We start from the raw sequence: 27667 nt of genomic DNA, 5'->3' as shown, positions 1-27667 counted from the left end.
CGGGACTCGGGAAACTCGCTAGTAAAACGGAGGTGAGATTGAGTGGCACTTCATGGGGCTGGTTAAAGGTCAGGTGTCCCGATATGAATAAAGGCTCAGTGCTCACATCTGCTTTCTCAGCACCCTCTGGTAAACGGTTTGCTGAGAATTCTTGTGGTGACAGACATATTGGAGAACTTTGAAGGTTTTCAAACAGAGAACATCAGGATGGGTGGCGCCATGGCTGCTTTAGATTGGACTTCAGACGAGTAAGACAATCACCATCTATAGCAGCATGGTTGTGCTGAGGTGGGAGCTGCAGGTGGACAACAGGGAGGGGGGAGCAATAGGGAGGGGGGTGCAACCGTGGGGAGAGCAACAGAGGGGCTGAGTTTACAGGAGGCACTACCCACCTAATAAGGTGTACAGACAGAGGCTCAGCTTCCTTGACCTCTCTAAAGAACAGTGTTTCCGGAGGCTCAGATTGTCATGACAAGTGGTCGCAGACATCTGCAGCCTCCTAGAAGAAGAGCTGCTGCCTGCTGGACCTGGTGACCACACATTGCCAGTCGCTGTGAAAGTCACCACCGCCCTCAATTTCTTTGTCTCTGGCACCTTCCAGGGTGCCAGTGGAGACATAGCGACGGTCTGCCAGTCGGCTGCACATAAATGCATTAGGCAGGAGACGGATGGATTGTTTGCCAGGGTGTTCACTTATGTCAACTTCCCCTGCGACAACAATAGCCAGAATGAGCGAGCAACTGCATTTGTATCTCTGGCTGACTTCCCACAGGTACATGGTTCCATCGATTACTCACACATGGCAATCCGAGCACCACCAGATAGGAACATGGGAACGTAGGAATATGGGAACAGGAGTAGGCCATTCAGCCCCTCGAGCCTGCTCCGCCATTTGATAAGATCATGGCTGATCTGTGATCTAACTCCATATACCTGCCTTTGGCCCATATCCCTTAATACCTTTGGTTGCCAAAAAGCTATCTATCTCAGATTTAAATTTAGCAATTGAGCGAGCATCAATTACCGTTTGCGGAAGAGAGTTCCAAACTTCTACACCCTTTGTGTGTAAAAATGTTTTCTAATCTCACTCCTGAAAGGTCTGTCTCTAATTTTTAGACTGTGCCCCCTACTCCTAGAATCCCCAACCAGCGGAAATAGTTTCTCTCTATCCACCCTATCTGTTCCCCTTAATATCTTATAAACTTCGATCAGATCACCTCTTAACCTTCTAAACTCGAGAGAATACAAACCCAATTTGTGTAATCTCTCCTCGTAACTTAACCCTTGAAGTCCAGGTTTCATTCTAGTAAACCCACGCTGCACTCCCTCCAAGGCCAATATGTCCTTCCAAAGGTGCGGTGCCCAGAACTGCTCACAGTATTCCAGGTGCGGTCTAACCAGGGTTTTGTATAGCTGCAACCTAACTTCTGCCCCCTTGTACTCTAGTCCTCTAGATATAAAGGCCAGCATTTCATTAGCCTTCTTGATTATTTTCTGCACCTGTTCATGACACTTCAACAATCTTTGTACCTGAACCCCGAAGTCCCTTTGGACATTCACTGTTTTTAACTTTTTACCATTTAGAAAGCACCCTATTCTATCCTTTTTTGATCCAAAGTGGATGACCTCACATTTGCCTACATTGAATTCCATTTGCCACAGTTTTGCCCATTCACCTAATCTATCAATATCGCTTTGTAATTTTATGTTTTCATCTACACTGCTTACAATGCTTAATGTAACCCCACTATTTAAAAAAGGAGGGAGAGAGAAAACAGGGAACTACAGACTGGTTAGCCTAACATCAGTAGTCGGGAAAATGCTGGAGTCTATTATAAAGGATGTGATAACAGGACACTTAGAAAATATCAACAGGATTAGACAAAGTCAACATGGATTTATGAAAGGGAAATCATGTTTGACAAACCTACTGGAGTTTTTTGAGGATGTAACTGGTAGAATAGATAAGGGAGAACCAGTGGATGTGGTTTATTTGGATTTTCAGAAGGCTTTTGATAAAGTCCCACATAAGAGGATGGTGTGCAAAATTGAAGCACATGGGATTGGGGGTAATATACTGGCATGGATTGAAAATTGGTTAACAGACAGGAAACAGAGAGTGGGAATAAATGGGTCTTTTTCAGGGTGGCAGGCAGTGACTAGTGGGGTACCGCAGGGATCAGTGCTTGGGCCCCAGCTATTCACAATATATATCAATGATTTGGATGAGGGAACCAAATGTAATATTTCCAAGTTTGTTGACGACACAAAACCAGGTGGGATCGTGAGTTGTGAGGAGGAAGCAAAGAGGCTTCAAGGTGATTTGGACAAGTTGACTGAATGGGCAAATACATGGCAGATGCAATATAATGTGGATAAATGTGAAGTTATCCATTTCAGAAGGAAAAACAGAAAGGCAGAGTATTATTTAAATGGTGATAGATTGGGAAATGTTGATGTTCAAAGGGACCTGAGTGTCCTTGTATACCAGTTACTGAAAGCAAACATGCAGGTGCAGCAAGCAGTTAGGAAGGCAAATGGAATGTTGGCCTTCATTGTAAGAGGATTTGAGTACAGAAGCAAGGATGTCTTACCGCAGTTATACAGGGCCTTGGTGAGACCACACCTGGAGTATTGTGTGTAGTTTTGGTCTCCTTACCTAAGAAAGGATATACTTGCCATAGAGCGAGTTCAGCGAAGGTTCACCAGACTGATTCCTGGGTTGGCAGGACTGTCGTATGAGGAGAGATTGGGTCGACTCGGCCTGTATTCACTCGAGTTTAGAAGAATGAGAGGAGATCTCATTGAAACATATAAAATTCTGACAGGGCGAGACAGACTGGATGCAGGGAGGATGTTTCCCCTGGCTGGGGAGGTCCAGAATGGTGGGTCAGGATATGGGGTAGGACATTTAGGACTGAGATGAGGAGAAATTTCTTCACTCAGAGGGTGGTGAACCTGTGGAATTCTCTACCACAGAAGGCTGTGGCGGCCAAGTCATTGTGTATATTTAAGAAGGAGCTAGATAGATTTCTAGACACAAAAGGCATCAAGAGGTATGAGGAGAGAGTGGGAATATGGTATTGAGATAGAGGATCAACCATGATCATATTGAATGGCAGAGCAGGCTCGAAGGGCCGAATGGCCTACTCCTGCTTCTATTTTCTATGTTTCTATTAAAGTGCTTCCTGCACTGGATCCAGGAACGGGCCACAATACTCCTGCTGCAGACTTCTTCAGCCACCTCCAACCACGCTGCCTTTGTGACAGCAGCAGGTTTCTTCCTTCCGTTGCTGGGGATGATTATCACCTTCCTGCTCCTCATAGCACCCAGCAGTACATTGATTGTCCAGAATCCATGTTTAAACTTCCCCGTCTCTTTACACAAACTCCTAACTCCTCCAAATTCCATCTTTGAATTGGCCCTTTAAAAAGTCGTGTTGAGATCATGTCATGTGAGTTTGCATTACTCCCGCTGTCACGCATTGGAAATGTGAAACCCGGAAGTAAAATTATAATTAGCCAGCCACATTGAAATTGACGTGCAAAAATTCTGAGTTTGGCAGTGGCTATTGCCCCTTCCCCCCACCCCCACTCAGAACCCACAACTGTGTTATTATCGGGCCATATTTCTCCAACTTTGCTTTAACCCATTTCCCCAAAATTCCCCCCTCTTCCTGATAGAGTCTTTTGCAAATCTCCTGTAAAGTGCATTGGGACATTTTCTTATGTGAAAAGAATTTTAAAAATGCAAGTTGTTGTAGCATATTAACAATTATATAATATTAATGACTCATTTCATTATTCAGTTATTTATACCCATGGAGGATTTATTTTATGATTTGTAATATCAGTAAAATAGTCAATGAAGTTAGAAGTTACAGATAATTGGAAAGGTTCTTTATTTTAGAATAACAAAGAATAATTTTAAATGCAAAGTACTATCAATAGTTCTAAGTGCCAAGTATTAACCATCTTGAATAAGAGAAAGCCGAGCCATCTCCCTATGACCCTCAACTGTACCACCATTGCCAAGTCCTCCATCCATCAGCATCCTGGGGTCATCACTGACCGGATGCTTAACTTAGACCAGCCATATCATTATTATGGCTACAAGAGCATGACAGAGGTTGGCTGATCTAAGATGAGTGGATCACTTTCTTACCCTTCAGCAACTCTCCACCATTTACAAAGCTTAAGGCAGGAGAGTGATAGAATACTCGACACTCCCCTGGATGGGAGCAGCCGCAACAACACTCAAGAAGTTCAGTACCATCCAGGACAGAGCAGTTAATGATTAGCACTCCTGCAACTGGACTCAATATCCATCCCTCCATCACTGACACACTATGTATGATCTACAGGCTGCATTGCAGCAGTTCACCAAGGTTACTTGCAACCTTTACCACCAAGTAGGACAAGGGAAACAATGTGTAGACACCATCACCTCCAAGTTCCTGTCCAAGTTGCTATTCTTTCATCATCACTGGGTCAGAATCCTGGAATTCCCTAGCTACCGAGAGTATCATCACCACAAGGACTGCAGTGCTTTAAGGACAAGGCCCATCATTCCCATCTCAGGGCAATTAGGGATGGGTAATAAGTGCAGCCTTGTCAACGTTGCCTACAACCCAAATAAAAATATTAAGGAATGTGAGTTAGCCTTGGCTCAGGATAGGACTCTCGCATCTCAGTCAGAAGTTCCTAGATTTTGTGGTCAGAAACATGAGCACATAATCTAGGCTGGTGTTTCAGTGCAGTACTGAGGGAGTGCTGCACTGTCAGAGGTACCGTCTTTCAGGTGAGACGTTAAGCCGAAGCCCCATCTGCCCTCTCAGGTGGACATGAAAGGTTCCATGGCATTATTCGAAGAAGAGCAGGGGAGTTCTCCCGGCGTCCTGACAAATATTTATCCCTCAACCAACACCTAGAACAGATGATCTTGTCATGTGCTTCAGTGCTGTTTGTGGGACCTTGCTGAGTGCAAATTGGCTGCCAAATCTCTCACATTACAACTGTGACAGCACTTCAGAAATACTTAATTGGCTGTAAAGCTCTTTGGGACATTGTGAAAGGCGCTATATAAATGGAACTTCTTTCTTTATTTCTTAAAAAAAAGTGAATGGGTAAAACTTCACACACTGTCCTCTGTTTATTGAACTCTTTCCCAAATGGAGTTGATACCTGGAACTGCCTTTTGTCTGTAGTTGCATGAATGCATAATTAACCAGCACTTGTTGAAACAGGATTGTTGGGCTGTGGGAAATATGCTTATTTTTATCCAATACAACTATTCCTGGTCTTTTTGTGCTTTAGGCAAATACCAGGCTCAAAATTCCTGAGGCATTTATACTTGTTAAAACTTACAACAAAAATCTTACTATTTTGCATTTACTAGATATGTTTGCTGAGGCCCATTGCTCTGTATTGTTGAACGAGAGCTCCATATTTGGACAATGTCACAAGTTTTTGGACCCTACAGAATTTTATAAGGTAAAGAAATTCTTCTGTATCATTTGTTCTATTAATCCTATATTTCTTTGATACCCATTAAAAATAATCTTATAACTCAGTAATTAGGTTATATTAGATGTTAGAGGGGTAGTCAGGCTTCTTCATGAAAATAAGTCTTATCATAGAATCATATAATGGTTACAGCACAGGAGGCCGCCATTCGACCCATCGAGCCTGTGCCGGCTCTTTGTAAGAGCAATCCAGTTAGTCCCATTCCACCGCTCTTTCCCCGTAACCCTGCAATTTTTTTCCCTTCAAGTGTTTATCCATTCCTTTTTGAAAGTCATGATTGAATCTGCTTCCACCACCTTTTCAGACAGCACATTCCAGATTGTAACTATTCGCTGCATAAAAAAGTTTTTCTGCATGTCGCCTTTGGTTCTTTTGCCGAGCATCCTCTGGTTCTCGACCCTTCAGCCAATGGGAACAATTTCTCTTTATTTACTTTATCTAAATCCTTCTTGATTTTGAACACTTCTATCAAATTTCTTTTTAACCGCCTCTGCTCTAAGGAGAACAAACCCAGTTTCTCCAGTCTATCCACGTAACTGAAGTCCCTCATCCCTCGAACCATTCTAGCAAATCTCTTCTGCACCCTCTCTAAGGCCTTCACATCATTCCTAAAGTGCAGTGCCCAGAAGTGGACACAATACTCCAGTTGTGGCCAAACCAGTGTTTTACAAAGGTTCAACGTAACCTCCTTGTTTTTGTACTCTATGCCTCTATTTATAAAGCCCAGGATCCTGTATGCTTTTTTAGCCGCTTTCTCAACCTGTCCTGCCACCTTCAAAGATTTGTGCACATATACCCCCAGGTCTCTTTTCCTGCACCCCCTTCAGAATGGTACCATTTAGTTTATATTGCCTCTCCTCATTCTTCCTGCCCGAATGTATCACTTCACACCTCTCTGCATTAAATTTAATCTGCTATGTGTCCACCAGCCTGCCTATGTCCTCTTCAAGTCTATCACTATCCTCCTCACTATTTACTACGCTTCCATGTTTTGTGTCAACTGCAAATTTTGAAAGTGTGCCATGTACACCCAAGTCCAAGTCATTAATATATATCAAAAACAACACTGTATACCTTCCTCCAGTCCGAAAAACAACCGTTCACCACTACTCTCTGATTCCTGTAACTTAGCCAATTACGTACTCATGCTGCAACTGCCCTTATTATTCCATGGGCTTCAATTTTGCTGACAAGCCTGTTATGTGGCACTTTATCAAACGGCTTTTGGAAGTCCACATACACAACATCAGCCACATTACCCTCATTAACCCTCTCTGTTACCTCATCAAAAAACTCAATCAAGTTAGTTAAAGACGATTTGCCTTGAACAAATCCGTGCTGGCTTTCCTTTATTAATCCACACTTGTCTTCTTGCTGACAATCACACTACAATTTAATTGGATCTTTATCCTGAAAATAGTATCATTTTTCTCTGCAAACTAAAGGCATGGAACTATATATTAAAAATGTAAATACATGAATTAAAGTAAAAGATGTAGAAAAGGGGTTGATTGCAATTGATAGTCATTCAGGAATATTAGTTAAGAAATTTGAGCTAAATTTTGATCAGATATGGTAAATATAACAATATTTACAATACAATATGTTAGGTGAGTTGCAAATTAAGCTCGATTAAATGTCATTGTATTGCGTACTATGTTAATTTTTGCCACTCAGAAGTCGTTGTTGCATTGCAATAAATTTATTAGGTAGGATGTATATTAATTTACTATGAAAATAAAATTGTACTGTCGTTGAACGTGGCAGCTGTGACAGTATTTCCTATTTAAAAAGCACTTTAGTAAATTTTAGTTGTGAAAAGAATAGCTACCCGCAAACTACAAATAGCAGTCACAGTCTACAGTTTCTATAGATGAACTCTGCATTGAGAAAGTGTAAATAATCACAGCAAATAGGAACGTATAGGACTGGAAAAGACCATGTTGGTTCATCTGACCAACTCCAGAGATCAAAAATCATTGATCAAAGTTAGTTGGCAGTGTTGAAATGGGTTACAGTATAGCTGTACAAGTAAGTTTTTAATTTGGCTAAAACTAATTTGCTGAATAAATAGAAAGGGCAGGGATCTCTGGCTGTCTTCTCCAAATGACGAAGTTTTAGAATAAATGGGTAATGCACTATTTTTAGGCAGGCGCTAATCTATTTATTTTAAATGTAAAGTTTTATTGTAATATCAGTCAATTACAAAATAAAAATGATATGATATGGACCTAAAGATTAATACATATTTTTGCAATATGTTTTAGATATTTCATCAATTTTAAAGGCTCTCCAAGGAAGTGTCACTGTCACATAAGTCTCTGGCTTTGTACAAATGACATTACTGGTCTCCCCACAGATATGAATACTTTTCATGAGATGCTGTTACTATTCACTTTCGGTGCACAACATCCCTTGTACATTCATTGGGGCCAAAATTGCTCCGAGCGGTGAACGAATGCCGCTCACCACTCAATAGATTTATTCTCACCCACAAACTTACTATGGGCTTTACTGCGGGAACCCCCTCTAATGCGAACCTGAAGAGTTCAGCGTTAACACCAGCAGAGCTAGGACCCATGCGAGCAATGTGAGGATCTCTCCCCTTGACCAATCAGATTGCAGCTTTATTTACAAGCCAAGAAGAGTCTGCAAGCTGCAACAAGTCAAAACCAGGAAGTGAAAGCTACAACAGTAAAAGCATTATAAAATCAGTTTGAGAAAGAGAAATAGAGAGGGTAAGATTTATTGACTTAAAAGAGATAAAAGAGACAAAGAAAAAGTTTAAAAAAAATTTTTTTTTTAAATGTCCAACAACTATTAAAATCACAATGAATAAGACTCCACATTTTTAAAATGTAATTTTCAGTACAAGAGAGATTGTTTGGCAGTCATTAAGAATTACCACGCTGTTAAAACTTAGTTTAGACCTGATATATTTGTAAATGTACCTATTTTGTGGTGATATTAGTTCATTTCCAGCTGGGCTGATTTTATTGATTGCAGCCAGTGATGTCCCTTTAAGGCGAAGCTGTCAGATCGCCGGCAAACCAGGAAGAACAAGTTCCGGATTTCTGCCTTTGACTGCGCATATGCAGTTGCCAGAACTTGCTCTTCGATTTTGCCACTAAGAACGATGAGTGCTGTTAGGCTCACCGTTATTTTGAAAGCAATTTCCGGCCCGTTATGATTACAATCCACAGGAATGAGGCCACTGTTCATATAACCACTGCCACAGAATGCTGCCAAGAAAAAGATCTTTATTTTCAGCATGCTCTAATCTAGTTTTAAGTATATTGGTGTGTTTATAATCGTTTTTCTATTCATTTCTTTCTTTTCAGAACTGTAAATTTGAGACATGCAACTATGAGCAAACGAATGATTTCATGTGCGCAAGTCTTGCATCCTATGTTAGTGCTTGTGCCAAAAGAGGCGTACACTTGATAGGCTGGAGAAATATTATAGATGGATGCAGTAAGTACCCAATAATAATTATTACATTGTAAGTCTCACTATACCAGACTAGTGGTGTTTAAAATTCACAACATATAATGACCTTTTGAGGCAAAGCACATTATTACTCAACGAGGTAGATTTTAACTTTCAGGTGGCTGACCAGCGGAGTGCGCTGGCTGGTCACCCTTGCCGGGAACGAAGAGGCTGGAGCCATATGAGGCCTGGAGCCATTTAAAATAGAACTGCCCACCCCAAATGGATCTGGGCCGGTGCAAGCCATCCGACTGATAGAAAAGTAAGTCCTGAGGGGAGGGAGCCCGGGTCGGACAGATTACTTTTGTGGGGCTAGCAGGAATAGAAGTGCTCCTCCTGACGTCACAAAAATAATTTAAAATTTTCCTTTTTTGGAGCCCTTTGGCTGTACCGTCAGTGAAACTGATCAGAGTATAGACAATTAGGACCCCGATTTGCATATTAAAATGGGTCTACCGCCTGCAACATGCGGGCATTTTGGCCGCCCAGCGGTACGTCCCTTTAGAAATGGCGGCACCCAGAGCATCGCCGTTAATGGGATGGTAAGGCTACTGGCCCCATTTTGAGGCTGCTGGTGCCGCTTTAGCGCTGAATTGGCCAAGTTAAAATCGGCCCCAAAGTGTACACATATGTGGAATGAATTTTCACTGATGAACTAACATGTTGAAAAAATTTCACTTGATGGACAATGAGTTTGAGTAGGTATTGTGCGAAGGGTGGAAGTTGATTTGGAAGGAGGTTGGGTTCCTTGGGAGGCCAGGATCACCCCTTCCCTCCTCAGAATAGCAACACTAAGTCTGTACCTACTACAAATGTAGGCCCAGTTGCATCACTAAAGGGAGCCCAACAAATTGTTAGGGCAGTGCATTGGGGTGGAGATCTAACATATTGGCCTAGAAATTGCACTGAGCGGCGAACGAACGTCACCTGCGGCTCGTTAGTTATAAACTCACCCACTAACTATTTGCGGGCTTTTGGGTGGCAGCTTGCTTCACTGGTAAGCTGCAAAAAGTGTAGCTTCTTTCCCAGTGTTCTGTGAGTTGTGAGAGAGTGGAAAGGATCGCTCTTACCTTCATAACTAATCAGCATGAATCATCCTTGACCAGCTGCGCAGTCATAACCAGGAAGTGAAAGCTACGACAGTTAATTCAATGTAAAACCAGTTAGAGAAAGAGAAATATAGGGAGGGTAAAAAATATCAAATTAAAAGGCAGATAAATGAGACAGACAGAAAAAGTTAAAAATAATTTTAACATTTTACATTTTTTTATAAATGTCCAACAACAATTAAAATCGGAAGTAATGAGACTGCACATTTTTAAAAGTTAATTTGCAGTGCCAAAGAGGTTGTTTGGCAGTCATTAAGACTTAGCATGCCGTTAAAAGTTAGTTTAGACCTAAAAAACCCAGCGTACTTTTTTTATGGAGAGATACAGAGATCGATAGATTTCTAGATATTAAAGGCATCAAGGGATATGGGGATGGTGCAGGAAAATGGCATTGAGGTAGAAGATCAGCCATGATCTTGTTGAATGGTGGAGCATCCTCGAGGGGCCGGGTGGCCTACTCCTGCTCCTGTTTCTTATGTTCTTATTAGTTCGTTTCCAGCTGGGTAGGAGAGCAAGTTCACGCTGGTCCGTTCATTCAGCCAGCGAGCTGTCCTTCCAAACGAGCAGGGCTGAATGAACAATTTCCGGATTTCTACGTTTGACTGTGCATGTGCGGTCACTGGAACTTGCCATTTGCCCTGAAATAACGGTGAGTGCTGTTCGGCTCTCCGTTATTTTATGAGCAATTTCCGGGCCAATGGGTTTCTGACTCATTTTCTCTGCCTGTGCCTTGGAGATGCCAATTCTCCTAGTACAGGGCAAACAAAGATCTGGTGTAATTTATTTTTTCATCCTAATTCTTTTTTCTTTTAATGAATAATTTAAATTTTGAAAGCTTCTCAAGTAAACAGGTTGTGATTAGCATCAACTGCATTTAGTTGATAGAAAATATAAACAGTTTAATAATGAGAGCTCTGATAAGAGTGAGAGAGAGCTATAGAGAAACCCAGCTGCAGTAAACCAATCAGGAACGGTATTACTGTTCCTACCCTACCTTATAAAGCAAACAATGAAATTGCAACGTTTTATCACCATCTGCCAATATGAGGGAAATCCAGATCAAATGTAATGTCCTTTTCAGGGTATTATCTTCAAGTGAATTTCGACTATTTGTTGGCTGAACTGCAAAGTGCAGTCAATCTAAAGCCAGCAGAGGTATAGGGCTAATCGGAGGCATTTTGTTATGTAAGAAATAAGCAACCATATTTAAAGGATCTGTTTTACATTGAGGGTTTGCAGAAGAGAAATATCTTTGTTGTGAATTTCTAGGAGAATAATAATGTATGTAATTCCTGTAAATATATTGTTTCTACTGAGTTCAGTTTATTTTCTTGTTTCATGTTAAATAAATTTGCCTGTTGGTTTATAGCCTGAGCTGCGGTCTGAGAGTGTATGAAGCCAAAGACTTCTGGTGCAGTCCTGCCGTAACTCTGTTGGCAGTGTGCTGGAAGGGGTGGAATTTAGGCTGGGACCCGATTCACTGTTTTAACCTTACATTGGGGAATCTATGGGTCTTGTAAGGAATGAAGCTCCACTTACAAGACATAGAAGGGGGGCAGGGATTTCCCACATCCCAAGGACTCCACCTATGATCAATGGCAGCACCAGGCTTCCAAATAACATATATAGTTCTCATGTGGGGGTCCAGGCTGTTTTCATGATCTGGACCCCCAAATAAAATGGGCAAGTTTTTAAATATTTAAATGTGGCTCTCTTACAAAGGAGGCTGCTAGGGGAAGTTCACTATTCTTTCTGGGGGGGCCTTGACACCGAAAGTGATTGAAGATCTTTAAGCTAGGAAAGTTCCTTTCCCTCTGCAGGGAGGGTCCTGGCTGGGTTGTTTGATCAGGAAGGTAGCAGTAGCGGGAGTTGAAGGTTGGAGACTGAGACGGGGCAATCCAGTCATGAAAATGGAGTGGCAACAACAGTACAGGAGAAGCTGACAAGAGAGGGGAAAGGCAGCAGCAGGCCTCAGGTCTGATTTTAGCAGCTCCAGTACAGGTAGCTTTTTGGATAACAGCACCACCTATCTTAGAGACATGGGGGAAGGTCTCAGGTAAGTAAGCAACACTGCCACTTAAATTGAAGATCAAGGTTAGAGGAGTCAATCAGCGTTGAGTAAAATGAATACGTAAGATAAATTGTAACAGGCAGGCAAGCCAGAAATAGTATGATGGAAATGTTATAGGAAGTAAATGTGTCATAGGAAGTGAGAGCATAAGCTAACTTTTAATATATTAATGATAGATACATAATTTGAGTGATCAGTTAATCAATCAATAGTTCTATAATTATTTGAAACCTTGATCTTTTTTCCAGCAATTTCTTGCCCTGACAATCAGATCTTCAGTTACAACTCCAGAGTATGTAATCGCACCTGTATGGCGCTGTCTAATCCAAATTTTGAGTGCACTTCAGATGCTACTCCAGTGGATGGCTGCAACTGCCCAGAATACACTTACCTGGACAATTCTGGCAGATGTGTCGGTGTAGATGAATGTCCATGTTTCTTGGCTAATGTTGTCATTGCACATGCCAATCAGGAGATAATTCTTAATGGTGGACTATGGTAAGTGGAATGATGCACTGTTTATCTTTTAATGAGACAACTAACTTGCTTGTTTATAAAAAGTTACAAAAATTAGAGTTCTATGTTGGTTGGCTGGACAGTTTAAAATTAACGATGCGGTCGCCTTGAAAGAATCCCAGTAACATTATTTCATGGTTAATATGGTATATGAGGAAAGAAGATATTCTAGAGAAATCAGCAGGCATTAGAGCCAGACTGCCCCCATTGTATCTGTGGGCTCTAGTAAATCTACCTGGTAGTGATCGAGGACAACTGGCACTGCAGGCTCTGGGTTAGCACCAAGCCAATTGCTCAGCTGTGCTGTCAATTGCAAGGACTTCTATAGCCAATCTCCAACATAGGAATAGTTCTATCAATAGCACGTGCAGCAGCATTTCCACTTCCATTTCTTTCCAGGCTAGCATCTGAAGTATTAGCCTGTGTGTTGACCACACATGTCAAACAGGTAACCAGTACATAAGTTAGCATGGCAAGCAGCTTTGCCTCCTTTCCCACTGAATAGCAACAGAAACATGATATAGCTGCTGAATAACACTACAGTACTGGATTTCCCAAAGTAGAGGAGTCATTTATGACTGTTATGTGGCCATCCAGCATTAGGTTCTTTCTTGTACCTCTTTTGCCACTATCACTTGATCCTTCTTGCTTGTGCACTGTGCCTGTCCTATTGCAATCTCCCAAAGTTAATTAAAAGCATTTTTCAGAATTTGTGTAGCTGTGGTGGTGCTTGCAAATGTTGGTGAGAGGGACATAGAGTGCTGTGAGGTAGTGTCTTGGTCTGGACCACTTGCAGTGCAGTTTTGCTCCTGTTCCAGGCCTAAAATGACAGGAAAGGAACAATGTTAGAATGCTGACTCCAAGACAGTTCTTCCAACAGACTCACATTAGAAGATGATAACTATTGGTGTGATTGTGAGTAAGTCTTTGTAGTAGTGGGTGATATAGGTAACCAAACATAAGAGTTGAATGGTACTAACCTGGAACTTGTTGGAGGCCCACCACTTCACCTCCTAATTCCTTCATGCTCTTATATGCAAAGATGTCCGGTGGCTGCCTCAAGGAGAATCTAAGTTTTGTCATTTCTGAACCCCCTTCCAGTTTGGCTTATGTTCCCTTCTCTGCTTTGATTTGTTAAGGGAAGGTCGTAACTTGATTGATTTTTTGAGGAGGTAATAAGGAGGGTCGATGAGGGTATTGCGTTTGATGTAGTCTACATGGATTTTAGCAAGGCTTTTGACAAGGTCCCACATGGCAGACTGGTCAAAAAAGTAAAAGCCCATGGGATCCAAGGGAAAGTGGCAGGAAGCAAAGGGTAATGGGTGTTTTTTGTGACTGGAAGGCTGTTTCCAGTGGGGTTCTGCAAGGCTCAGTACTAGGTCCCTTGCTTTTTGTGGTATATATTAATGATTTAGACTTAAATGTAGGGGGCATGATTAAGAATTTTGCAGATGATACAAAAATTGGCCATGTGGGTGATAATGAGGAGGAAAGCTGTAGACTGCAGGAAGATATCAATGGACTGGTCAGGTGGGCAGAAAAATGACTAATGGAATTCAATCCGGAGAAGTGTGAGGTAATGCATTTGGGGAGGTCAAACAAGGCAAGGGTATACACAATAAATGGGAGGATACTGAAAGGTGTAGAGGAAGAGAGGGACCTTGGAGTGCATGTCCATAGATCCCTGAAGGTAGCAGGACAGGTAGATAAGGTGGTTAAGAAAGCATATGGAATACTTTCCTTCATTAGCCGAGGCATATAATAAAAGAGCTGGTTATGCTAGAACTGTATAAAACACTAGTTAGGCCACAGCTTGAGTACTGCGTACAGTTCTGGTCACCACATTACAGGAAATATGTGATTACACTAGAGAGGGTACAGAGGAGATTTATGAGGATGTTGCCAGAACTGGAGAATTTTAGCTATGAGGGAAGATTGTATAGACTGGAGTTGTTTTCTTTGGAACAGAAGAGGCTGAGGGGTGATTCTATCGAGGTGTATAAAATTATGAGGGGCCTAAATAGAGTGAACAGGAAGGATCTGTTTCCCTTAGCAGAGATGTCAATAACCAGGGGGCCTAGATTTAAAGTAATTGGTAGAAGGATTAGAGGGGGGAGCTAAGGAAACACTTTTTCATCTAGAGGGTGGTGGGGGCCTGGAACTCACTACCTGAAAGGGTGGTAAAGGCAGAAACCCTCATCACATTTAAAAAGTACTTGGATATGCACTTGAAGTGCCATGACCTACAGGGCTACAGACCAAGTGCTGGAAAGTGGGATTAGACTGGGTAGCTCTTTTTCGACCAGCACAGACACGATGGGTCGAATGGCCTCCTTCTCTGCCATAAATTTTTCTGTTTCTGTGACACCTAGTCATGCTAGCATAGAACTAGTCTTCAGATGTTGTAAGTTGAAGGAGCACATACACAGTGACAGATGTGTTCAACCTGCAGCCTATTTATGCCTGAACAAGTGACATGTAACATTCAGCTATGTTTTAATTCAGTACTTTTATGAGTAAGCAATTTAAAGGTCTATGAGCATATCAGGGCAATTAGTTGTAAATTGCAGCTTGAATGTGCACTGCTGGTGTATGGATATGCACGATCAGCATTAAAAGAACTGTAAGGTTGTGTGAGAACTTGGCATGATGCAGTAGTAAATGGACCAGTTTGATGAGCAACACTTTGTGGCATGCATAATTGTGCCATGTACTGTTGGTACTGTTGGGTATCAACTTTGTTCATGTGTGCCATTTTTTACATCTGTTTCCAGGTCTTGCAAGTAGTGCATATAGCATTGAGCTTGACCACCACCTCCTGTCCTGCATGCTTTACAGCTGTCCTCTAGGGAGCATGTCCTTGAGTGGCAAACAGGGAAACCCTCATCTTACCCATCTTAGCTAGCAGTACCTCTACTTTTCAGTTGAAGAAACAGGTGCAGCATCGTTCCATTACTTGTCCACAATCTCTGTTTCCAAGCCTCCCCATTTATTTTGGCTATTGCTGATTTTTGACACACACCTATTTGCCTATATAGCCTTTGTAAAGCCTGAAAAAAAAAGTTAACATATTTTAAGCCTTTTTAAAGGCAATAATTTAAGAAATGTTTATAGCCATTGCAAAGGCTAAATTTTCTCCTTCCCCCATATCTTTAATGTGCTCACTCATAAAAGCATGATAGCTGCATGATGCATGTCATAGAGTAGTGATAATGGGGGACTTCAACTATCCTAATATAGTCAGGGATAGTAATAGTGTAAAGGGCAAAGAGGGGGAGGAATTTTTGAAGTGTGTTCAGGAGAACTTTCTTGACCAGTACGTTTCCGGCCCAACGAGGAAGGAGACATTGCTGGATCTGGATCTGGTTCTGGGGAATGAGATGAGCCAAGTGGAGCAAGTGTCAGTGGGGGAACATTTAGGGAAAGGCAATTATAGTATCATAAAGTTTAGATTAGCTACAAAAAAGGACAAGGAGCAATCTAGAGTAAAAATACTCAATTGGAGAAGGGCCAATTTCATTGGGATGAGAATGGATGTGGCCCGGGTAAATTGGAATCAAAGATTGGCAGGCAAAACTGTAACTGAACAATGGGCAGCCTTTAAAGAGGAGATGGTTCAGCTACAGTCTAGGTACATTCCCACGAGGGGGAAAGGTAGGGCAACTAAAGCCAGAGCTCCCTGGATGACGAAAGAGATAGAGAGTAAGATGAAGCAGAAAAAGGGGGCATATGACAGATGTCAGGTTGATAATACAAGTGAGAACTGGGCTGAACATAGAAAGTACAGAGGGGAAGTGAAAAAGGAAATAAGAGGGGCAAAGAGAGAATATGAGAATAGACTGGTGGCTAACATAAAAGGGAATCCAAAAGTCTTCTATAGGCATATAAATAGTAAATGGATAGTAAGAGGAGGGGTGGGACCGATTAGGGACCCAAAAGGAGATCTACGCATGGAGGCAGAGGGCATAGCTGAGGTACTAAATGAGTACTCTGCTTCTCTCTTTACCAAGGAAAAAGATGCTGCCAAAATCACAGTAACAGAAGAGGTAGTTGAGATACTGGATGGGTTAAAAATTGGTAAAGAGGAGGTACTAGAAAGGCTAGCTGTACTTAAAGTAGATAAGTCACCCGGTCCAGATGGGATGCATCCTAGGTTGCTGAGGGAAGTAAGGATGGAAATTGCGGAGTTACTGGCCATAATCTTCCAATCATCCTTAGATATGGGCGTGGTGTCAGAGGACTGGAGAATTGCAAATGTTACACCCTTGTTCAAAAAAAGGTGTATGGCTAAACCCAGCAACTATAGGCTAGTCAGTTTAACCTCAGTGGTGGGGAAACTTTTAGAAACGATAATCCGGGACAAAATTAACAGTCACTTGGACAAATGTGGATTAATTAAGGAAAGCAGGCACGGATTTGTTAAAGGCAAATCGTGTTTAACCAACTTGATAGAGTTTCTTGATGAGGTAACAGAGAGGGTCGATGAGGACAATGCGGTTGATGTGGTGTATGTGGACTTCCAAACGACATTTGATAAAGTGCTGCATAATAGGCTTGTCATCAAAGCTGAAGCCCATGGAATAAAAGGGGCAGTGGCAGCATGGATACAAAATTGGCTAATTGACAGTAAACAGAGACTAGTGGTGAACGGTTGTTTTTTGGACTGGAGGGAGGTGTACAGTGGTGTTCCCCAGGGATTGGTACAAGGACCACTGCTTTTCTTGATATATATTAATGACTTGGACTTGGGTGTATAGGGCAAAATTTGCACAAAACTTGGAAGTGTAGTAAACAATGAGGAGGATAGTGATAAATTTCAAGAGGATATAGACAGGCTGGTGGAATGGGTGGATACGTGGCAGATGAAATTTAATGTAGAAAAGTGCAAAGTGATACATTTTGGCAGGAAGAGGCAATATAAACTAAATGGTACAATTCTAAAGGGGGTGCAGGAACAGAGAGATCGGAGGGTCTATGTGCACAAATCGTTGAAGGTGGCAGGACAGGTTGAGAAAGTGGCTAAAAAAGCAAACAGGATCCTGGGCTTTATAAATAGAGGCATAGGGTACAAAAGCAAGGAAGTTATGACGAACCTTTATAAAACACTGGTTGGGCCACAACTGGAGTATTGTGTCCAATTCTGGGCACTGCACTTTTGGAAGGATGTGAAGGCCTTAGAAAGGGTGCAGAAGAGATTTACTAGAATGGTTCCAGAGATGAAGGACTTCAGTGGATAGACTGAAGAAGCTGGGGTTGTTCTCCTTGGAGCATTGAAGGTTGAGAGGAGATTTGCTAGAGATATTCAAAATCATGAAGGGTCTAGACGGAGTAGATAGAGAGAAACTGTTCCCATTGGCAGAAGGGTCAAGAACCAGAGGATATAGATTTAAGGTAAAAGAACCAAAGGCGACATGAGGAAAAACTTTTTTACACAGCGAGTAGTTATGATCTGGAATACACTACCTGAGGTGGTGGTGGTGGAGGAGGATTCAATTGTGGCTTTCAAAAGGGAATTGGATAAGTACTTGAAGGGAAAACATTTTCAGAGCTACGGGGATAGGGCGGGGGAGTGGGACTAGCTGGATTGCTCTTGCAGAGAGCCGGCACCGAATGGCCTCCTTCCATGCAGTAATCATTCTATGATTGCATTCTATGTCACTTCTTGACACACTGGCTGCAGGTTGACCACATCTGTCACTGTGTAGGTGCTCTTTCAACTTACCATCTTTATTTGTCCACATCCCGTTAAGTTTTACCTGCAGCCTTTTAAGGGCCCAATATTGGCTGGGAGCTCGCTATAAATATTTAAATTGGCCTGACTTGGTAAGGTTTAGCAGGATCAGACATCTTCCATTGTAACGGGCACGTATCCTGTTCTGCTTCATTCCAGACTGTTCTGGAAATTTATCACATAGTCTCATTTCAACTGAAACTTGTACCCTTACATATATTGTAATTGGAATAGAAAGTAGGACTTGCATTTATATAGCGCCTTTCACGGCATCATGATGTCTCAAAATGCTTTACAGCCAATGAAGCACTTTTGAAGTGTAGTCACTGTTGTGATATCGGAAGCGCGGCAGCCAATTTACTCACAGCAGGGTCCCACAAACAGCAATGTGATAATGATCAGATAATCTGGTATTGGTGTTGGCTGAGGCATAAATGTTGGCCAAGAACTCCCCTGCACTTTTTCGAATAGTGCCATGTGATCGTTTACGTCCATCTGAGAGAGCAGACGAGACTTGCATTACCTTTTTACTATGATATAATGAAATGGAAACCACATAGGATGCCCATCACTTTCTCCTGTTCGCTCTGAAAGGTATATATGTCAGACCATTACATTTACTCCCAAGCATTAGCTCATACTTTCACCGAGAGCAGTTAGATGGTGTTAGTGAGGAGGTGCCACTAGGTGTGTCACAGGGCACGAGGGAGCTAGAGGAGTGGGTGAGGGTGCACCACCTTCCTAGTGAAGGATGAGGAGAAGGCTGTCCATGGCTTTGGAGTTATGTGACTCAGAACCCTCAGGTATTCACCTGAAAAAATTATGTTTGAGGAACATCATGCCTGTGTGCAATATCTGTGTTTTGTTGCGGCAACTAACAGGTATGCCCACAGTTCTTATTTGGGGCAACATTAGGGAAGCTTTTTCTTTGTTGCAGCCACCGATGGCTTCATTAGAATCCGCAGAGATGCTGCAAGCAGCGACTCCCTTCCAGGAGCAACCTGCCGTGAGAGGAAGCCCACCCCAGTCCCTTGACCCTTTTGTACAATATAAACAGCTAACTACCTTGTGCAATACTGGCCCTCAGGTTGCATCTAGGAGAAGTACTAGAATAGGTGAAAGAAATGCATAGTCAAGAACAGGTTGCCTTGAGTTCACTTTGGACTTTGTTGTATTAAAATAGAATGTGCACCAATGTTGTGCTTGTTATTTATGAAAGTTAGTCACACAGGAAAGGATATACCTATTTGGTACTGACTTACTGAATGAGATGATGATTATTAGAGTCATAGAAGTTTACAACATGGAAACAGGCCCTTCGGCCCAACATGTCCATGTCGCCCAGTTTATACCGCTAAGCTAGTCCCAATTGCCTGCACTTGGCCCATATCCCTCTATACCCATCTTACCCATGTAACTGTCCAAATGCTTTTTAAAAGACAAAATTGTACCCGCCTCTACTACTGCCTCTGGCAGCTCGTTCCAGACACTCACCACCCTTTGAGTTAAAAAAGTGCCCCTCTGGACCCTTTTGTATCTCTCCCCTCTCACCTTAAATCTATGTCCCCTCGTTATAGACTCCCCTACCTTTGGGAAAAGATTTTGACTATCTACCTTATCTATGCCCCTCATTATTTTATAGACTTCTATAAGATCACCCCTTAACCTCCTACTCTCCAGGGAAAAAAGTCCCAGTCTATCTAACCTCTCCCTATAAGTCAAACCATCAAGTCCCGGTAGCATCCTAGTAAATCTTTTCTGCACTCTTTCTAGTTTAATAATATCCTTTCTATAATAGGGTGACCAGAACTGTACACAGTATTCCAAGTGTGGCCTAACTAATGTCTTGTACAACTTCAACAAAACATCCCAACTCCTGTATTCAATGTTCTGACCAATGAAACCAAGCATGCCGAATGCCTTCTTCACCACCCTATCCACCTGTGACTCCACTTTCAAGAGATATGAACCTGTACTCCTAGATCTCTTTGTTCTATGACTCTCCCCAACGCCCTACCATTAACGGAGTAGGTCCTGGCCCGATTTGATCTACCAAAATGCATCACCTCACATTTATCTAAATTAAACTCCATCTGTCATTCATCGGCCCACTGGCCCAATTTATCAAGATCCCGTTGCAATCCTAGATAACCTTCTTCACTGTCCACAATGCCACCAATCTTGGTGTCATCTGCAAACTTACTAACCATGCCTCCTAAATTCTCATCCAAATCATTAATATAAATAACAAATAACAGCGGACCCAGCACCGATCCCTGAGGCACACCGCTGGTCACAGGCCTCCAGTTTGAAAAACAACCCTGTACAACCACCCTCTGTCTTCTGCCGTCAATCCAATTTTGTATCCAATTGGCTACCTCACCTTGGATCCCGTGAGATTTAACCTTATGTAACAACCTACCACGCGGTACCTTGTCAAAGGCTTTGCTAAAGTCCATGTAGACCACGTCTACTGCACAGCCCTCATCTATCTTCTTGGTTACCCCTTCAAAAAACTCAATCAAATTTGTGAGACATGATTTTCCTCTCACAAAACCATGCTGACTGTTCCTAATCAGTCCCTGCCTCTCCAAATGCCCGTAGATCCTGTCTCTCAGAATACCCTCTAACAACTTACCCACTACAGATGTCAGGCTCACCGGTCTGTAGTTCCCAGGCTTTTCCCTGCCGCCCTTCTTAAACAAAGGCACAACATTTGCTACCCTCCAATCTTCAGGCACCTCACCTGTAGCTGTCGATGATTCAAAAATCTCTGCTAGGGGACCCGTAATTTCCTCCCTAACCTCCCATAACGTCCTGGGATACATTTCATCAGGTCCCGGAGATTTATCTACCTTGATGCGCGTTAAGACTTCCAGCACTTCCCTCTCTGTAATATGTACACTCCTCAACACATCACTATTTATTTCCCCAAGTTCCCTAACATCCATGCCTTTCTCAACCGTAAATACCGATGTGAAATATTCATTCAGGATCTCATCCATCTCTTGTGGTTCCGCACATAGATGACCTTGTTGATCCTTAAGAGGCCCTACTCTCTCCCTAGTTACTCTTTTGCCCTTTATGTATTTGTAGAAGCTCTTTGGATTATTGGTATGGTCATGGAGGGCAAAGAGGGATTGAAGGATTGGTCCTTTATTTGAGGGTGGGGTAGAAGAGGGTAAGACTCTGGTGTCAAAGGTAGACTGTCTTAAACAGAAAAGATGTCCTCTGAAGCCCCTTGCAGCAGGCATTGAGGAATCCTCTGGGTGAAGGTCATTATGAGGCTCTCTCACAGGAATGTCTAATTCTAGGCCTTTTTGTACGGAAAAGTTGTGGAATGCACAGCAGACTACAACTAGGAATGACACATGAGCTGGGGCCGAAATTCCGTGCAGAGTCCCTCCCAACCTGCAGCAAAAGCGTCCTTTAAAGATCCTGATGGTCCTCGATGACATGTACCTCTTTGTACCACGTCTCTGGTGCTGACTGGACCACTCTTAGTGAGGTCATTATCCATAGGAGCAGGGATAAGCTTTGTCACCCATAAGATGTTCCTTAACCTTATTTTATTCCCTGAAGAGATTAGGGAAGGCCGAATTTTGAAGTATGAATGCAATGTGACACCTTCCAGGATATTACGCGTTGACGCGTAGGATCATTTTGCATGATGTTGCACACAGTCTGTACATTCAGAAAGTGGAAGCCCTTCCTGCTGAGGGTTTTATATATTCTATGGGGATAATATCTGGTGGGGTCCATTCTCCTTAAATGCTGTCTGACTCGCCTTTCCTCCATTCTGCATTGCTCCCCCTCTTCATGATAAAGGCCACAGGGTCCATAGAGAATACCACACCAGCGGTGGTGGGGAAGGAAATCTCCTGGTGGCTCAGAAACAATGAGAAGCAAGTCCAGGTCTGTGGAGGCGGAATATTATGCCCAGTTGCAGAAATTGCTACTAAAACTTTCTTCACTCTTCAGGGTCACTAACTCTTCACTTCCTTCTGTCTCAGCTGATCCTGGCAACAGTTGCGCATTATAATTCTTGGTATTACTTGCTTCGAGTGCAAGCGAGTATAAAAGCAGAGGCAACTGGTCCTCATAACATGTGTAAATAAGTTTGCTTGGAATTCTGTGGGCGGATCGTGAGACGGGCCAAAACTTGTGGGGGAATTTGGGGCAGAAAACTGGTTTAAATAGCTTAGGTGCCATTTTGCTGCCAAACAAAGTTACTTACACGGAAATTATGTTTAACTGTGGAATTTCTGGGTCAGAGTCAAATTTATTCATAAGTAAAATAATTACACAAAAGCAGAAAGTTAGTTTTATTAATTATCAGTACAATACTTGAGTTACATTGTATTTACATTCAAAAACAATAATAAGTTGAACATTTGAGTAGCTCTTTTCAGTAGCTTTTAGCTGAATCTCTGCTGAAACATTACATATGGATCAAGGAACTAAGGATTAGAAGAAAAAAGATACAGCCTTATACAGTTTTCTGGTACTCCAAACACAGGTTTTACCCCCGAAACTAAAAGCACTTGCGGGGTGTACTAATGAGCAATTTAACACACATTATCTGGCTCTCACACCTACCCATAACTTAATTTCAAGTACAATGAAACCACCTTCATAATTCAACTATTGAATAATGATTTGTGGTCACTTTCTTCATTGGCAAACTTGTATCATGGGTAAACTGCCATGGTTTTCTGACCATTGATTGCAATGGACGCAAAGTTGCAGGTCGAGCACTCGATTTTTCAATAAACCATCCACTGAAGGCAATGTCCAGTTGGTGTCGAGCGGTTTTGGGAAATTTTGTCCAAGAACTTTTAAGCTAATCTGAAGCAAATCTTTAATTCATATTACTCTGTCTATCTAAAGTCATATAAAATGTAATATAGAAATGTTCCTGCTTAAGGCATGATGTGCCATAAATGTTTTTGTTTGGAATCGTTGTGGAATGTTTGGCCACATGTTGGAAGCTTGGGACTTGAATTTAGCTGCTCTTTAGTGTAGAGGCTGAAGCCAAGTGGATTTCCAGGCACTTATCACTCTTCATGTAACACAGTAAATGGCAGTCAGTATGGTTTCAGAAGGAGAAGCAGATACGTAAGAACAAACAGAAGCAGGATTCAGACTGAATGTGGTCCACATGTCATAGTTTGGACACCTTGCCCCGAAATTACATGGCTCGATTCCCAGAACTTATGCCGGGATCACGTCCGCTGGTACCTTCCAGCGCTAATTCTGACAGCGCATGCAGTCAATGGGACCCAGTTTTCAGTGGGCTGGTGGGTGCTTGCACTACTATGGGCCTGTTTAACCCCGCAAGCTGGAAAATCCAATGTGACTTGACCATTCTGGAGAATGTTGAGTCCCACCCCAGAAGCCCCTTTTGTAAGTGGATCACAATGAAATTACTGAAAATAAAATTGCACTTTCAATCTTTGGAGTTCCTGACCACAATATTTGCATGTTACCCCCCATCCCCCAGTGGGGTCCACTTCCACCTGTCTCCAAATGGATGAGTCTGATGTTGTTAGAGCTCCCAGCATAAGGAGTCCCTGCCCTAGGCCATAGTCCTCGCCCACAAACAAGGCCACAAGTAACTCCCAAGCAAGGTCAGGGCCCGGCGTATCTGGATCCAGCTTGTTTTCCAGCCTTCTGCCACACTTCCACTTGAGTTGCAGTGAAAGCATGCTGTAAGGGCCATGGAATTTTATCCCCCCATTATATATTCCGGAAACATTTTTTTTTATTCGTTCATGGAATGTGGGCTTTGCTGGTGAGGCCAGCAAGTATTGCCCAAGCCTAATTGCCCTTGAGAAGGTGGTGGTGAGCTGCCTTCTTGAACCGCTGCAGTCCGTCTGGTGAAGGTTCTCCCACAGTGCTGTTAGGAAGGGAGTTCCGGGATTTTGACCCAGCGATAATGAAGGAACGGCGATATATTTCCAAGTCGGGATGGTGTGTGACTTGGAATGGAATGTGCAGGTGGTGTTGTTGCCATGTGCCTGCTGCCCTTGTCCTTCCACGTGGTAGAGGTCGTGGGTTTGGGAGCTGCTGTCGAAGAAGCCTTGGCGAGTTGCTGCAGTGCATCCTGTGGATGGTACACACTGCAGCCACTGTGCGCCGGTGGTGAAGGGAGTGAATGTTTAGGGTGGTGGATGGGGTGCCAATCAAGCGGGCTGCTTTGTCCTGGATGGTGTCGAGCTTCTTGAGTGTTGTTGGAGCTGCACTCATCCAGGCAAGTGGAGAGTATTCCATCACACTCCTGACTTTTGCCTTGTAGATGGTGGAAAGGCTTTGGGGAGTCAGGAGGTGAGTCATTCGCCGCAAAATACCCAGCCTCTGACCTGCTCTTGTAGCCACAGTATTTATATGGCTGGTCCAGTTAAGTTTCTGGTCAATGGTAACCCCCAGGATGTTGATGGTGGGGGATTCGGCAATGGTAATGCCGTTGAATGTCAAGGGGAGGTGGTTAGACTCTCTCTTGTTGGAGATGGTCATTGCCTGGCACTTGTCTGGCGCGAATGTTACTTGCCACTTATGAGCCCAAGCCTGGATGTTGTCCAGGTCTTGCTGCATGCAGGCTCGACTGCTTCATTATTTGAGGGGTTGCGAATGGAACTGAACACTGTGCAATCATCAGCGAACATCCCCATTTCTGACCTTATGATGGAGGGAAGGTCATTGATGAAGCAGCTGAAGATGGTTGGGCCTAGGACACTGCCCTGAGGAACTGGAACTGACCATGCTAGAGATTCTAAGAGCAGTCAGTGCTTTTCCTGTGTAGATCTGGGGTTCTAGAGTATAAGAAGTTATTTCTTCCAACTTTCATGGGCTTTGGGGATTGCCTAGGGAGAACAATGAGGCGAAGCTTTACTAGTCTCATTGTTATGCTGGTTAGTAGCTGTGGTGAGGCACTGTCTAGCTGCAGAACAATGGCTGCAATGGGCATAGATGATGTGCTGTTTCTCAGGATGGCCACACATCTGAACTTTCCTGCCAGCCCCCTCTATTTTGCCAGAAAGCATGCAGGGTCAGGCAATCCCCGAAGCGTTGGAAGTTACAGTGAGGCCATCTTAGGCTCCAGCTGCTGAGGGTGTATTCATAACAGCTTCAATCCCAGAAACTGTTATGGACACACAGTACTCTGATTACTATGGTGGAAGCAGGCACAATGTTACACCTATTTACAGTTGGTGTCTTTGGACTCTGCAAAGGTATCGTGAGCTATGGCTACAGTGGGTAGTCTTGATTGCCCAGGAGCCACCCTGCCCAATTGCTGATGTGACTGAACTATTTTAAAAAGAAGGCGCCATAACAGCTGCTTGGGAAATGAGCATTGACTTGGGATGGTCTTGAGCAAGCTGAGCATTGATAGAGTGGAATATTTTCTTATTCATGTAGGTAGGGGCATTGTGTTGTGGAGCACATAAGAGTACTGTATGATTCCTGTGCCTTCAAGAATTGTGCTAATCTAAAATTTTGCAGCCCTGTCGTGTAGCTGATGGTTGATTATGCAGAAGGAGATAGGATTACTTGCTGGAGCAAACAAGGCATCAGTCACTTACTCATACACTGATAACAGCTGATTGGCCTATGTTACAGATCTCCACAGTGGCAAATAATCACAAAACATAAAAATTAAAATCATCTGTGATTATGACTGCCATTGGCAGTGTGTGCCTATGGAGGTGTTTGGCTAAAGGTCTCCTTAGAGCATGCAGCTCAACTTTCTCATGACTAGCCTTGTAAATCTTTAAGCCTCTTATCTCCATTCGTCAAAGGAATGGTTATGAGTGTCTCTGCCTTTTGGTAAGAGACTGAAGGTATGCATGGGTGGGTGCAGAGCATCTCTGGTGAAGCCTGATCTGCCTGGGATTCTTGTGCTGGTCCTTCTCCTCTTTCTCCAAAAAACATGAGTAAGGGGGGGAATTCAAAAGAGTGAAGCCTATTGTGCTACTACTGTTGACAGTGCCATAAAAAGCAATTGCAGTGCCCCAACAATTAGCATAAAGGTACCTGACAAGCTAAGGACAGAGAAGAAAAAGACAAGGAAAAACATTTAGAAATTGCCTCAAGATACTACCATAATTGTTCATTTGGGATGTTTAACTCCACTTTGGGAAACAGCTCAGTTCCTAGCAACCCTGGAAACTGACTCTAAATGGACAGCAGATGAATCCGCAATATCTTTGTGGGAATACCAGGAAATTATGTAAAGGCACAACAAATATCAGAAAATCAAACCGTTTGAACCACGCCTGTATAGAAACTTGCCTAATTTTCCTCCATTAATTTAAATGGAAGTAAAATTATGTAGATTCTTTTACAGGCATGCACTTGCACCCACCCAACTTTTTGCGATTTATTGCACACGGACAATCCAGTGCACCAGTGCACAGAATCAGGAAAATCTCCCCATTTAGAGCTTTCTGTCCCCATTTGCTTTGCAGACAGTTCACTCGACTGATTCCTGGGATGAGGGGGTTATCTTATGAGGAAAGGTTGGACAAGTTGGGCCTGTATACACTGGAGTTTAGAAGAATGAGAGGTGATCTTATTGAAACATATAAGATCATGAGGGGACTAGAAGGGGTAGATGCTGAGGGGATGTTTCTCCTTGTGGGAGAGACTAGAACTAGGGGCCACAGTTTAAAAATAAGGGGTCTCCCATTTAAGACGGAGATGAGGAGAATTTTTTTCTCTCAGAAGGTCGTGAGTCTGTGGGACTCCCTCCCCCAGAGAGCGGTGGAGGCAGGGTCATTGAATATTTTTAAGGCTGATTTGGATAGATTCCTGATTAACAAGGGAGTCAACGGTTATAGTAGGTAGACGAGAAAGTAGGGTTGAAGTCACAATCAGGTCAGCCATGATCTTATCAAATGGCAGAGCAGGCTCGAGGGGCTGAATGGCCTACTCCTGCTCTTAATTCATATGTTCGTATTTTAATATTATAAACGGCAAACTGACAGGCCAGTGGGATAGCCAACTGCCAAATTGGATGTCGCACTAAATGAGTGGAGAACTGAAGTGATGAATCTGTGACCCTTTTCTGACCGCTTATCTAATTTATCAGAAAACCTTGGCCATTGTTTCTGTAAGATCCTGGATCTGAAAATCTGTGGCTGTCCATCCCATTGTATGTGTTAAGAAATGCCCACTGGTGACCTCTGGCACTGACCCTGCTAGAGTATCTGTACTCAGGTGGAG

General features: G+C 42.8%; 1 protein-coding gene across 1 annotated transcript in view; it reads left to right on the top strand.

Annotated features, from left to right (window-relative positions):
- The first annotated feature begins 8662 nt into the window (after nt 1-8662).
- LOC137328113 (mucin-6-like) overlaps nt 8663-27667 on the top strand; it is a 53159-nt gene continuing 34154 nt past the window's right edge. Inside the window, exons 1-3 of the mRNA XM_067994293.1 lie at nt 8663-8671; nt 8868-9000; nt 12444-12693. Of these exons, the coding sequence (XP_067850394.1) occupies nt 8663-8671; nt 8868-9000; nt 12444-12693 (392 nt within the window). The remainder of the gene's footprint in view (nt 8672-8867; nt 9001-12443; nt 12694-27667) is intronic.

The sequence above is a fragment of the Heptranchias perlo genome, chromosome 12 (assembly GCF_035084215.1).
Source record: "Heptranchias perlo isolate sHepPer1 chromosome 12, sHepPer1.hap1, whole genome shotgun sequence".
Lineage (NCBI taxonomy): Eukaryota > Metazoa > Chordata > Chondrichthyes > Hexanchiformes > Hexanchidae > Heptranchias > Heptranchias perlo.
The sequence above is the reverse complement of the archived record's forward strand: the minus strand, read 5'-3'. Positions and strand labels throughout refer to the sequence as shown.